At 41.0% G+C, this 12649-nt stretch overlaps 1 protein-coding gene across 1 annotated transcript in view; it reads left to right on the forward strand.

Annotated features, from left to right (window-relative positions):
- The window catches only part of LOC104955358 (matrix-remodeling-associated protein 5), a 29683-nt gene extending 17278 nt beyond the window's left edge, over nt 1–12405 (forward strand). Inside the window, exons 5-17 of the mRNA XM_010782688.1 lie at nt 44–282; nt 550–701; nt 2135–5326; nt 5497–5762; nt 5972–6167; nt 6288–6488; nt 6626–7144; nt 7261–7432; nt 7926–8192; nt 8327–8453; nt 8749–8829; nt 9238–10384; nt 10908–12405. Coding sequence (XP_010780990.1) covers nt 44–282; nt 550–701; nt 2135–5326; nt 5497–5762; nt 5972–6167; nt 6288–6488; nt 6626–7144; nt 7261–7432; nt 7926–8192; nt 8327–8453; nt 8749–8829; nt 9238–10384; nt 10908–11461 — 7113 coding nt within the window. The 3' untranslated portion in view covers nt 11462–12405. The remainder of the gene's footprint in view (nt 1–43; nt 283–549; nt 702–2134; nt 5327–5496; nt 5763–5971; nt 6168–6287; nt 6489–6625; nt 7145–7260; nt 7433–7925; nt 8193–8326; nt 8454–8748; nt 8830–9237; nt 10385–10907) is intronic.
- Nucleotides 12406–12649: the final 244 nt, after the last annotated feature.

The following is a 12649-nucleotide window of genomic DNA, read 5'->3' on the forward strand; positions in this document are numbered from 1 at the left end:
GCTTTAAAGTCAGTATAACACTAACAGTTTTTTTCCCCCCCAGATCATGAAGTTGAGTTACAACAAGCTAACATCCGTGAGCCCCGGTCTGTTTGAGGGCCTTGTTAGTTTGATCCGTCTCCACCTGGACCACAACCTCATTGACTTCATAGAGCCATACTCCTTCTCTGGCCTGACTTCCCTAAAACTCCTGCAGCTGGAGGGGAACCTTCTCAAAGAGATCCATCCTCAAACCTTCATAACAGTTTCAATACTAGGAAGCTTTTGGACCTCAGGACTCAAGTAAGAAATAATATGACTGGATATTTCTATGAATACTGTATGTATTGTAGTTCAACATTTGAGGCACCACAAACTTCAGTTTGCATGTTCTTAATAAGAAGATCCATAGATTCAACAAATTGCTCATATTTTAAAGATTGATCGTATTGTACCTTTTACCTTATGGATTCTACAGTAGATGTTTCCCTGCCTTCTTCACAATGCACTATCCCAGTGTCACCCTGTAGACCAAAAAGTAAAGAACATGATATACTGTTTTTGTCTCAGACACTTACACCTGTCAGATAATCTGTTGGAGCAGCTCCCTGCCGAAGCACTGAAGACAGCTCCAAGGCTGGAGCTCCTCTCTCTACATGGCAATCCCTGGACCTGCGACTGCCAGCTACAGTGGCTGGTAGAATGGAGCTCCACACATGACGGTAAAGATGCTTCAATCCAGTTTGTTTGCTGGAACACTATTTCCTACTCCTTTATTACTGTGGTGCTTGGAAGTTTGATCCAAACTAGATGACAAAAGACTAAACATATTAAAGGTTCGTAGAGGGAAAGTGAAAAATGTCATTGGTGTCATTAATGAATTTCTTAGCCACCCTGACAAGAACAACAAGCTGAAAACAAAACATTAGCATATTATCTCATTATAAAAGTAATGTGGACTTGTTTTTGTGGCCACTTTATATAGATTGCCCTTTCAACTCAGTTTTAGTCTCCACCAACTCCTGAATAAAATATGTGAGTATTGAAGACTTCAAATTGCCACTATTTTCCTCAATGTGTTGCTATTTTAGTGAGCTTGTTGATTAAATTCTGGGTAAGTAGTTTATCAATGGTTTGCCGGCAAAAAAACACTAACTAATGCGACTGTAATAACTTTATCATAGCACAGAGAATGAAGCAAAACAGTAAAGGTTTATTTGCAAACCCCTTTTTATATTATATAAAATTAAGCATCATTAAAACATGTACTTGTCCGAGTGAGGAAGCGTGAACAAGTTTGTGAAAACAAGACTAATATATTATCACTTTTAGGTTGATATAAATAACTTGCAAACATTTACTTTTTCAACCTTCCTGCTGTTGCAAACAACTGAGCGCCTTTACTTGGCTTCTATAAAGGCAAAAAAGCCACATCAAACTATTTTTACCTTAAAATGAACTCTAGTGTAAATGCTAAATCATTAAGGGTCAAGACAGATAACTTGTAACTGGTTGTAACGTATTTATATATTAAGAACATGCGCAAAAAAAAAACGGCTCTGTGCTTCAGACACATGTTTTTGAGCAGAAATAGAAAAAAGTACTGGCAGACAATATTGCATGTCGGCCTTCAAGCTTCTGCTATACATGTGAAGGACACAGCTACATTCGCCAAAGTGTATTTGATCTACATGCAGTCAAGAAAAACGTTTTTATTGATTATTTTTTCCCTATCCGTCTTCCTGATTCAAAGTATTTTATTAGGCAGGTGCTTTGTCTTTTATTTTTGATGTTACTTGTAACAAGTCCCATAAGCTTTTTGTTTGTATCAACAGAACAGTTTATAATACATCATGTTGTTCATGACCTGCTACATCTGAAAATAAATGGTTGTAACCAGAAATGTACTATGGACTGCATGAACCTTTACTGAACTCAAAACCATGAAGAGATACAATTGTATCTTAATTTTTCCTGTCCCCGTTCTTTTATTATCTCCAATCCATCATAATTCTAAAAATTGTCCTTTACTCCATTTTGCTCATTACCTTTTTCTTTCTTTGCCTTTCCCTCCAATTCTTTAGACTGTTTGCAATGTTTCTTATCATCCTGCCATTTTTTTCCCTCTCTACTTTTCTCTGCCTCTTTCTCCCAGGCGTATTAAAGTGCAAGAAAGAACGGGGCACCAGTGAGATTTGTCCTCAGTGCTCCTCTCCTCAACCCCTGAATGAGACTTCTTTGCTGGAACTGACCCCAGACAAGCTTACCTGTGAACGGCCAGATCTTCGCTCTGCTCTAAAAAAATGGGACAATCCTCTGTGGGCTGAATCTGAAGCAGAGCCGGACATCCCCTACATTCGAGACTTTGAAAAGCCTTTAGGACATCTGACTTTTGTTCTCTCTGACAGCCATGGAAACAGTGCTCATGTGGCATGTAACGTGCGACATCCTGGAGACAGTTCACCCATGTCTTGGACAGTAAATCCACAATTACCTGGGGAGTTATCAGTCAATGTGTCACTGGTGACTGTCCTTGAGTGCGAGATTGATCGAGAGACGTTGCAAGATCTATGGCAATTGGTTGCATATTACTATGAAAGCCCTGCTATCTTGGAGAGAGGTCAACTAAGAGGGAATGCAAGCAGAGTAACCTATCAATACGTGCAAGCTGTAAATGAAAATTCCCCGTATTTTACAGAATTGAAAGGGTATTTGGTAGCAGAACCTTCCTGGTTGCTTCAACCCAGAGTGACCTTGAGGCTTAACAGACAGCAGACAACAACCAAGAAATTGGTGATGGATTTCACAACAGTTATTACCAAGAACATCAATAGCCACAGAGGGTTGATAGATGAGAATGACCTTGCTGTGTCCTGGGCTCTCATTCGCAGAGGGACAGGAGGGCGGGTCAAAACTGCTCTTGAGGGTACGAAGGTTCTCTTGGAGTGCAATGTTGTCACTTCAGATCCAGAGATGAAATTGGAGTGGATCCTTCCAGATTTGTCCGTTCTGGAAGATGCAACTGATAAAATGGAAGTTTCTGAAAGAGGGGAACTTGTGATTTTAAATGTCACACAGTCTGACTCAGGCCTTTACCATTGTATGGTCAGAACCAAAGCTGGTGTGGACTTGATGCCTCTGAGGCTCACCATCAAAGAACTCTTGCTCAGCCCCACTGCTTTCAATGGTCAGAAGATTGTAGTTGAAAATGGTAAATCTTTTACCCTTCCTTGTGAGGTGACCTCAGTCCTGCCCAGTCAAACTATGTGGTACCTACCCAAAAATCAAATACTTCTCCCCACGCAGCAGACAAAACGAACAGAAGTGAAGGAAAATGGGACTTTGGTGGTAAGGAGGTTGACACAAGAAGATGCAGGGGAATACACCTGCTTGACCTCAAATCTGTATGGGGTTGACATGCTATCACACATGGTGGAGGTCACAGGAGTAAAAGCATCTGCCAGGTCTAAAGTACAAACTGTAACAGAGAAGAAGGTGTTGCCAGTTGACTTGGAGGAGGTAGAAGGTTCAGGGGCAGATTACCAGGAAATTACACATCCATTTGCTACACAGTTGCCAAAGAAGGTCGGACCACAGCAGAGGAATCCTAATGGGCTTTCAAAAAGGAAACTAAGTAAAGATTCAAAGAGAAAACCGAATAAATCTGTTAAGGAACTAGATCCAAATCGTTGGGCGGAGATACTTGCTAAAGCTAATGCTAAACCAAGTGTTGCCCTTCCCACAGAGCCGTCGCTACCAGAGCCAAGCACTGAAACTTTCCAAACAAGTCAGTTTATACCAACGACAACAACTGCTAAAACAATTGCTACCACCCCTTCTGCTAATAGGATAAAGATAACCCGGTTCCCCATCAACACAAATGCTATGACGGAAGCCTATCATATAAATAAGAAAGGAGATAATTCTGAAACATCTGAAAGTTTGTCTGAAGTTTTACCACAACCACCACCCAGTTATAGAGAACCAACCCCACACCCTGTTGGTGCAATCACAGAAAAACCAGAAGCTGTCACACACCCTCCTGTTGTTAGAACTCCTCAGCCGGTCGGTGAGTCCGAAAATAAGCACTCGGGAGAGGGGAGAAGGAACCACGTTGTTCCTGATCAGTCAAACAGGAGAAGGCCTCCTTATAGACGTAGAAAACCCCCAATGAGGAGAGTACGCCCCCACGGACAACCCTTCTACCATCAAACAAACAAGCCTCAAACCACAGACTCCCCGACAACAACCACCACACCAACAACCACCACCACCACCACACCAACAACCACCTCACCAACAACCACCACAACAACAACAACAACCACGACTACTACTACCACTACTACTACCACCACTACTACTACTGCAGCGACAACAACACCTGTTCCAGCCACAGTGGAAAACCCAGAAACCCTATCTGCTGAGTATCAAACAGAGGAAGATGAAAGTGATTACTATGAATATAATGAAAAGGACAGTGGTAGTTTTGATGCCAAGGAAGATTTAAACACTGAACCCCCTCATACCACCCATTATGTTGACAGTAGCCAGACCACATTACTGCCAGCCATAGAAAAAGATATAGGTAGCTCTCCACCTAATCCAAAGACAATTGTTACTCCAACTCTTAATGGTACCTCTCATCCAACTCAAGGGGCTGTTGAAGAAAAGGAGGACAATATTGTAAATCTCAAAGAATCTGAGAGACAGAGGATCAGAACTCAGACTGAAGAAAAGACCAGCCATGACAAAGAGCTTAATCGAGAGACTGAAAGGAAGGAGATGCCAGTAACGGTAGGACAAGGAAAACAGAAACTAGACTCTGAAAGCTTTGAGGAAGACGAAAAAAAATCTGAAAAGGAGTGGGTGTCACAGAGCTACAATAGAAGGGGTAGTATCCAGTTAACCTCGCAACCTAGAACAAGACCTAACCCTCAACCTTTACCGGAACAACATACACCAACCGAAACAAGAACTTCATCTTCCAAGGTCATTACATCACAATCAACCAGTGACAGAACAAGAGAAGAAGTTACACAAAAAGAGGATAAAGAGGTAGCTAAGCCAAATACAAAGCCTAGTTTCCCAATAATGGAGCCAGTTCACCCTTGGCTCCATCAGAACAAACAGGGAGGAACGCAAACTTCTACTTCCAGGACACACTCAAACAAAGAGAGACATACGGGAGGACAAGGGGAGGTAAACCCAGGCAGACATTCCCAGCCTCCCAGAGTCCCCCCTACCTCCCGCTGGCCTTCAACCCATCATCATAATCATCATCATCATCAAAACCCCTACTACCCTTCCTGGCCTGGTCAAAGACCATTTCCCTATCCAAGGCAAGGTAAATACAGCTGCTGTGTAATGATTTATTTATTAAAAACTGTTTTGAAATGAGGTGTTATCCTTACGTCATTGTATTGATTTGACTAGTTCCTTTACTTAACAAAAGCAAATTTTATGTAGGGTTGACAGTTTGTGTTGTTGGATATTTCATCAATTTGTCTTTTGTAGGTACAGGGTCACACCTAGTGCCAACACAACGACCCTGGTTTCTCCCCCATCCTTGGGCTCACATCCCCTTTGTAACCAACCGACCCGAGATCACAGCTGAAACAGCGAAGCCCACACCGACAGTGTTTGGAACAATGGGAAACTCCAGAGTTATAGCCGCTTATCCTCATGTGTCACATCATCATCAACAAAATCATGATGTGGATGGAAGGACACAAAACAGAGATCAACTGTTTCTGTCAAGGCTGAGGAACAGATACAGACAAGTATGATGAGTTAAGATGAGATGGGTGGTGTTGTGTGTACACAATATCATTTTATCTGCATTTAAATGTTCCTCAGTGCTTTTAGAACACAGGACAATTGCTAATGATGGCATTGACAATAAACCAGCTCTAAGAGATGGGATCTATTTTCAAAATGGGTAATACGATAATATTTAAAACTATAGTAAATTACATTTTGATTTTTCCAGGCTCAGCTCGATCGAATCATACAGCTGGGGAGGATGGTGACACCCAAACCTCGCACTAGCTATCACAATTACAAGCAGCAACCTTTGAACCCAGCTAAATCTTCATCATCATCATTCTATGGTTTCAGTCCAACCCCTCGTTCTTACCACCCCACCACCCCTGGAGTTCTGTATGGAGGTCAATGGCCTGTTGGAGGTAGATGCACCATTGAAAAAGATATAGGCAATGAATTTATTAAGGAAAGTAAGCAGTTTATTTGAGTATATTTTGATAATGTGATAAGGGATTATTTTGTGTTTAAATGTGTCTTTGTAGCAGGCCGGTTCAACTCTCGTCGGCCCACAGCTGCACCTCCTTTCCCATGGATTCTTGGTTCTGGAAGTGGTGGGCTGAAGCCCCATATTACCACGGTAACCACAGCTAGTATGTCAGTACTGGCTGAGAGTGATGTGTTTCTGTCCTGCAAAGCAACCGGGAACCCTGAACCCAACATCGCATGGACCAAAGTCTCTACAGGTAATGGAGAAAGAGTGAAAAAGTCATTGGAGAAGGCCAGAAACTGATATGTGGCACGATCAGTCCTGAAAAACATGAATCATAATTAAAAACTCCCCTGTCCCATTTTATCTTTATCATTTATATTTTCCTCTCAGGTGCCACAATCCCAGCCAACACCAAGCATGGTCCTCGTTTTGAAGTCTTAAAAAATGGAACTTTTGTTATAAAAAACATCCAGCTCCAGGATAGAGGCCAGTACCTCTGCACAGCCCAGAACAGCTTTGGATCAGATCGCTTGGTCATCACCCTAGCTGTCCAGACCGAGGCACCCAAGATCCGGCAGCCGGCGTCCACAGAGGTAGCAGTTTACCTAGGGAAAAATATGAATCTTGACTGTTTCGCTTCGGGAAAACCACCTGCCCAGATTTCCTGGATTCTTCCAGACAGGACGTTTGTACGTGAAGTTGGGACTGTTGGCACTCCCCTTTCTTCCCTGTCGCTGCTTCAAAATGGAACACTTCAAATTCATTCTCTAAATTTCTCCAGCAAAGGGGACTATAAGTGTATTGCAAGCAATGCAGCAGGTGCTGATACAATCACTTACCATCTCCATGTGGCAGCCCTGCCTCCAAGCATCAGTGAAGGAGGAATGGATACTGTGATCATTCAGCCAGGTATAGTAAAAACTTTTACATCTCCAATAACAGGAGATTTTCCTCATTATATGGCTTGTAAAAGACAATAAAATGTCCGCAAGATTTATCTAAACTAATACAATCCCATTTACCAGGCAGGAGTGTGTATGTCCACTGCACTGTAAAGGGCGAACCAGTGCCTGCTCTGAAATGGATGCTGCCAGCTGGAGTCCATGTTAAGCCAACACAGTATCTTGGACGCAGGCTCTTTGTCTTCCCCAATGGGACACTGTATGTGAAGAATGTTTCGCCAGCTGATGCTGGGAGGTATGTCTCTGCACTGGTAATTAATTGTACCTACAATATACAAATACAAGGTTTTAGTTGACGCACCTCGCTACATCAGAATGTGTTCATTAAACCTAGTCAAATATAATTTAAAACTGATAAAAGGGAGAAACATGCCAATAACATCAATTGGAATGAAAGTTTACAGGCATGAAAATATCATACGCTACTTCTGTAATATTACTTTTAGCAGTACGATTGGCAATTTGGTCAAGACTGAAGTATTGGATCGGATGCCATTACATTTTGTATACACTATCATAGTCCCGAGGAAATAAATCCTGTCTTAGTGATCTAATTTTAAGTTTTCAATGGCGCTTCCCCAAGTTTACCGTTTAATTGTTTTGTTTTGACAACTATTAATGGATTTTCATTAAAAAAAAAGTTAGTCAAAGTTTTCAGGGCCATTTCAAATGTTCTTCTCTGACTGTTGATCTAGGTTTTCACCAGTGTAATGTAAAATCTTCCACAGTTACGAGTGTTTGGCCACTAATGCTGTTGGCATGGCCAAAAGAGTGATCCAGCTGGTGGTGAGGTCCGATCTCCCTTCCTTCTCACGCCAGCCTTCTCCTCTCCCCATCCCTCCAACAACCCAACGACATGGTGTGCCTTCCCGACAGCACTCTGTCTCGGCTATGTACGGTTCTGCAGTCTACCTCCACTGTCCAGAGTCTACCGGATCCACAAGAGGGACCTACTGGCAGCTTCCCTCCAAAACCATCATCGAACACCGATATAGGTAACTTATTTTTGCAAATTTGTGAATCAGTTCACTACTGACTTTGTTATAAATAAATACATTGGTTTTAGTTTCCATATAACTTCACTGACTGCTTTTGTTCAACCTCGATTCTCTTCCCCATCTCCCCGCAGTCCAGAGAGACCAATTAAAGTTTTCCGTAATGGGACACTGAGGATACTTCAGCTAACAGAGCTGGATGGTGGAAATTATCTGTGTGTCTTTCAGCGGCCCAATGGGGAGGATATGGAGCTGTTCCAGGTATGAACAGGACACATAAGATCTTCAGGCACCTTTATTTCCCTGCCAACTCTGATCCACTATTCTTTTTTTCCTTTCTGGCTGAGGAAGGCCTTTAGTCAGTGCTTCATTTATGATTGACAAAGTCACTGTTGAACTGTAAGAGCCAAATATGTGGCTGTCCACAGGGTTTGTTAATAATAGGATTTTAATGTCTAATTTTCTCTTTATATTTCACAGGCAAGTGCTCATAGATTTGTATCTGTATTTGAAAAATGTATTTGCTTGTATTTCTCAATGTATTTACATTTTTCAGGTGGAGGTTATTATGACCCCTCCCAAAATCGAACATGTGAGGACTGCACAGACCAGGGTCACCTTTGGAGAGAATTTCCAGGTAGATTTTGGAAATCTTTTAATGTTTGATAGGCCAGGTCCAACACCTGTGTTTTAAAGGGTATTCTTTAGTTTTTCTATATTTTATAGTTGATGCAAATAGTAATACATTTGATGTCATGATAAGACAATGGTCTCATTTACATAACATTTTCATTGTTTCTTTAAGGGCCACCATTTATTGATTTTAGCAGCTTAACATGTAAATAAAACACGGTAAACAATGATAAAGCATATCACGAAACAATTATTTAATTTCAGTTACTTTATTGTTAATATATGGCATACATTTCTTACATTCAAGAACAATTCAAAATCAACCATAAACAAACTTACAGCAAAGATTTAAGAGTTTAAATTAAATCAACTACTTCCTCCACTAATTTTACCTGCTTTGCTTTTTTTTTAGGTGGACTGTGTTGCAACAGGCCTCCCTGATCCAGAAGTTACATGGAGCCTTCCAGATGGAACTTTAATTAACAATGCCCTTCAATCGGATGACAGCGGATATCGCAACCGCCGCTATGTTATCTTTGGCAATGGAACTTTACTTCTACAGCAAATGGGCAAGAGAGATGAGGGTGACTATACCTGTTATGCCAAGAACAAACTGGGCAAGGACGAAAGAAAAGTTAGCGTCAAGGTGGGACCGAATGCCCCGACAATTGGGTTGAAATCCCAATCACTGGTTACAGTAAAGTTAGGCGAATCGGCAAAATTTAGTTGTCTGGCAACTGGTGAACCTACTCCAAAAATCATGTGGATCTCACCAAGAAATGTTTTGATATCTATCTCATCAGATAGATATCAAATCACGGACGACGGGACGTTAGTGGTGAAAAAAGTTAAAATGGCAGATGAAGGCAAATATGCATGTGTTGCACGCAATTCTGCTGGGGATGATGTTAAAAACATGAAACTTGAAGTTGAACTCCAGGAACCCTTTATCAATGGCATGAAAGGGAGGAGCACCACAAAGGTTTTGGCAGTTTCTTACCAAACCGCTCACCTTGATTGCAGAGTGGAAGGAAAACCCGAACCAAGAGTATCATGGGTAACTCCTTATGGCCATTCGCTCCCATCACTGTACCTAGGCGGGCGCTTCCAAGTCCACCGGAATGGGAGCTTGGAGCTGAGAGGAGTGAGGAAAGCAGATGAAGGAAGGTACACATGTTTTGCTAAAAACAATCTGGGTGAAGCCTCACTTTTGGTTGAGTTAGATGTGGCATCAATAGCAGAGAAACCAAGTTTTGCTTTTCCCAATATTGAAATCTTACCAATAAAGCAAGACACAAGGGCGTTCTTCCTGGAGTGCCCTGCTCGTGGCAAGCCACACCCGGAATTTGCATGGGTTCTACCCAACGGGACAATGTTAGCCCCTGGTGTTAAACTCCAACGCTTCACACATCATCTGGGTAACGGAACTCTACAGATCTCTCATCCGGTTGCAAGTGATAAGGGAGTATACCGGTGCCTGGCAAAAAATGTGGCAGGACAGGCAGAGAAACGTTATGCGCTGGAGGCGGGAAGAAAGCCATTGATCAGGGGAACCCCAGGTATGCTTTTTATCTTAAATTAAGGAAGCAAAATACTCCTTAGCTTTGTCAATAAACTAAAGGTGTTTTCAAATCTACTGTTTAGATCAAATCACTAGAAGGGTTGGTAACTTGTTGCATTCCACTTAGTTTAGACATTAACCAAAACGCATCACTCAAAGTCACATGAGGACATTTAACAATGTGTCTTAAATCGATAAAGCCCGAAGAAGGGTTCCTTCTTCCAAAATTCCAATCACTAACAAACTGCTCAAGAGTACTTTTTTGACTGGTATGAGACCACTGTCTTTAAAGGGTCTTGGTGCCATTGTTTTAGACCCACACACAAGGATCATTTGTGTTTTCAGATTGTTCCAAGTGTATCAAACCAAGTCAATCAAATGAAATCAAACAACGCAGGTTTGAAAACACCCTGAAAGCATATGAAGAACTGATTGGAAATCTGTTCATGTTGCATTGATTTTTTTTTTATCAATCAATTCTGGCAGGATATTAACTTACTGTTATAATTTTACTTTTGCAGGTGGGATGAAGATTACTTACGGTCTAAATCTCAACCTACCCTGCACGGTGGATGGCTGGCCGCAGGCAACCATCACATGGACCCTCCCTAATGGTCTTGTTTTGGACAAACCTCAAACGATTGGCCGAGTATCTTTTCTTACCAATGGTACCCTCCAACTCAGGCATGTTGCCACCTTTGACAGAGGAACATACACCTGTAAAGCGTTCAACTCTTTTGGTTCGTCAACGCTATCCTACCCAGTGGCTGTTATGGTTTTCCCCCCACGTGTCACCAATACGCTGACCTCAATCACTAGAGTCAACCGGGGAACCCCAGTGAAGTTAAACTGTGTTGCGTCTGGTATTCCCAAGCCGGATATTTCATGGACGTTGCCTGGACGCACAACGCTAGCTCCACATAACCGGTTTGCAGTGCAAGGAGGGATTTACATGACAGAGGAGGGCAGTTTGGTCATACAGAACCCTATGCTAATGCACTCTGGCATTTACAAATGCAACGCTAAAAACGCACTTGGAACAGACTTCAGATCTACTTACCTACATGTGGTCTGAGTGACAGTAATTATTCTATTGGGAAACTGTCACAGCATAATTAAGACTGAACGCAGATTTTTCAAGAGGATTTGAATATCCTGCATAATAAAGATAAAGACAGACTTAAAACTGCCTGAATGGCAGTTTGGCTTGAGGACCCTTGAAAAGGTTGTGGACTTCATGGATAACATCCAACCTTTTATGATTTTAACTGAAGTTTTTATCCTGTAAAGGATGCAGATGTCTTTCTTTTTTTGACTTTTTAATGCATTTTCACTTCTGAAAGTGAATAATTAACTCACGGCTCAAGCTTTGGCATTATGGCATGACCCTGTAGATGTCATTTCACATTCCTCATATGAAATTATAATACGTAAATGTTTACCTCACCGTACACTTTATTTTGACAATGCTGGTTCTGCAACTGAGATAAATTAAGACTATTTTCTCTTGGTATTGATATATTTGTATGTAATGTGTACCCATGATGATTATTAATGTGTGCTGGTAGAATTACAATTTACAGTGATTTGAGTTTGCAGGACAAAAATGCTTTACCAAAGAGACTTTTTCCTGGGAACTCAATAACCAATTGTCCAGCATTTATTCAATACTACTTTACAACTAGTCAACAAGCAGTAATGAGGAGTGAAGTGTATAATTCCTGAATGCGGGTATATTAACTATTCTTTTCATATATTTATAAAGTGTCATATTTTATAAACATTGAGTGAGCATTGATTTTTTCTATGTGGATACAATTACCCCTTATTGCTGCTCTACAGCTGCTCTATAGTTTGTATCAGCAAATAAATTACTGTATGTACCAATGTCATTTATTCATTTTCCAAATGTTGGTAAAGAAATAGTTTATAATAATATCTAACTTGAGAGTTTACATTAACTATTAAGAGTTTCGGGACACCGGTACAAAACGAAGGTGAACATAACGAAAAATATGTATGTACTGTATATAAATTATGAGTAAAAATTAAAACATACAGGTATTTATTTTTGTCAGCCCGATTTGTTTACTGAAGGAAATGGTGTACAATGGTATACAAATTCCATTTAACAGCACAGTACGAAGACAATAGAGAGAAGTTACTATTGTGATTAACATTAATTAGGGCCATAACATTTTTAAAATGACCCGTAGTTCCTTATTATCCTATGTTGATCGTTTAGTCTTGAAGGAATTGAATG

This window comes from Notothenia coriiceps, unplaced genomic scaffold, assembly GCF_000735185.1.
Source record: "Notothenia coriiceps isolate Sejong01 unplaced genomic scaffold, NC01 NC01_scaffold00024667, whole genome shotgun sequence".
NCBI lineage: Eukaryota > Metazoa > Chordata > Actinopteri > Perciformes > Nototheniidae > Notothenia > Notothenia coriiceps.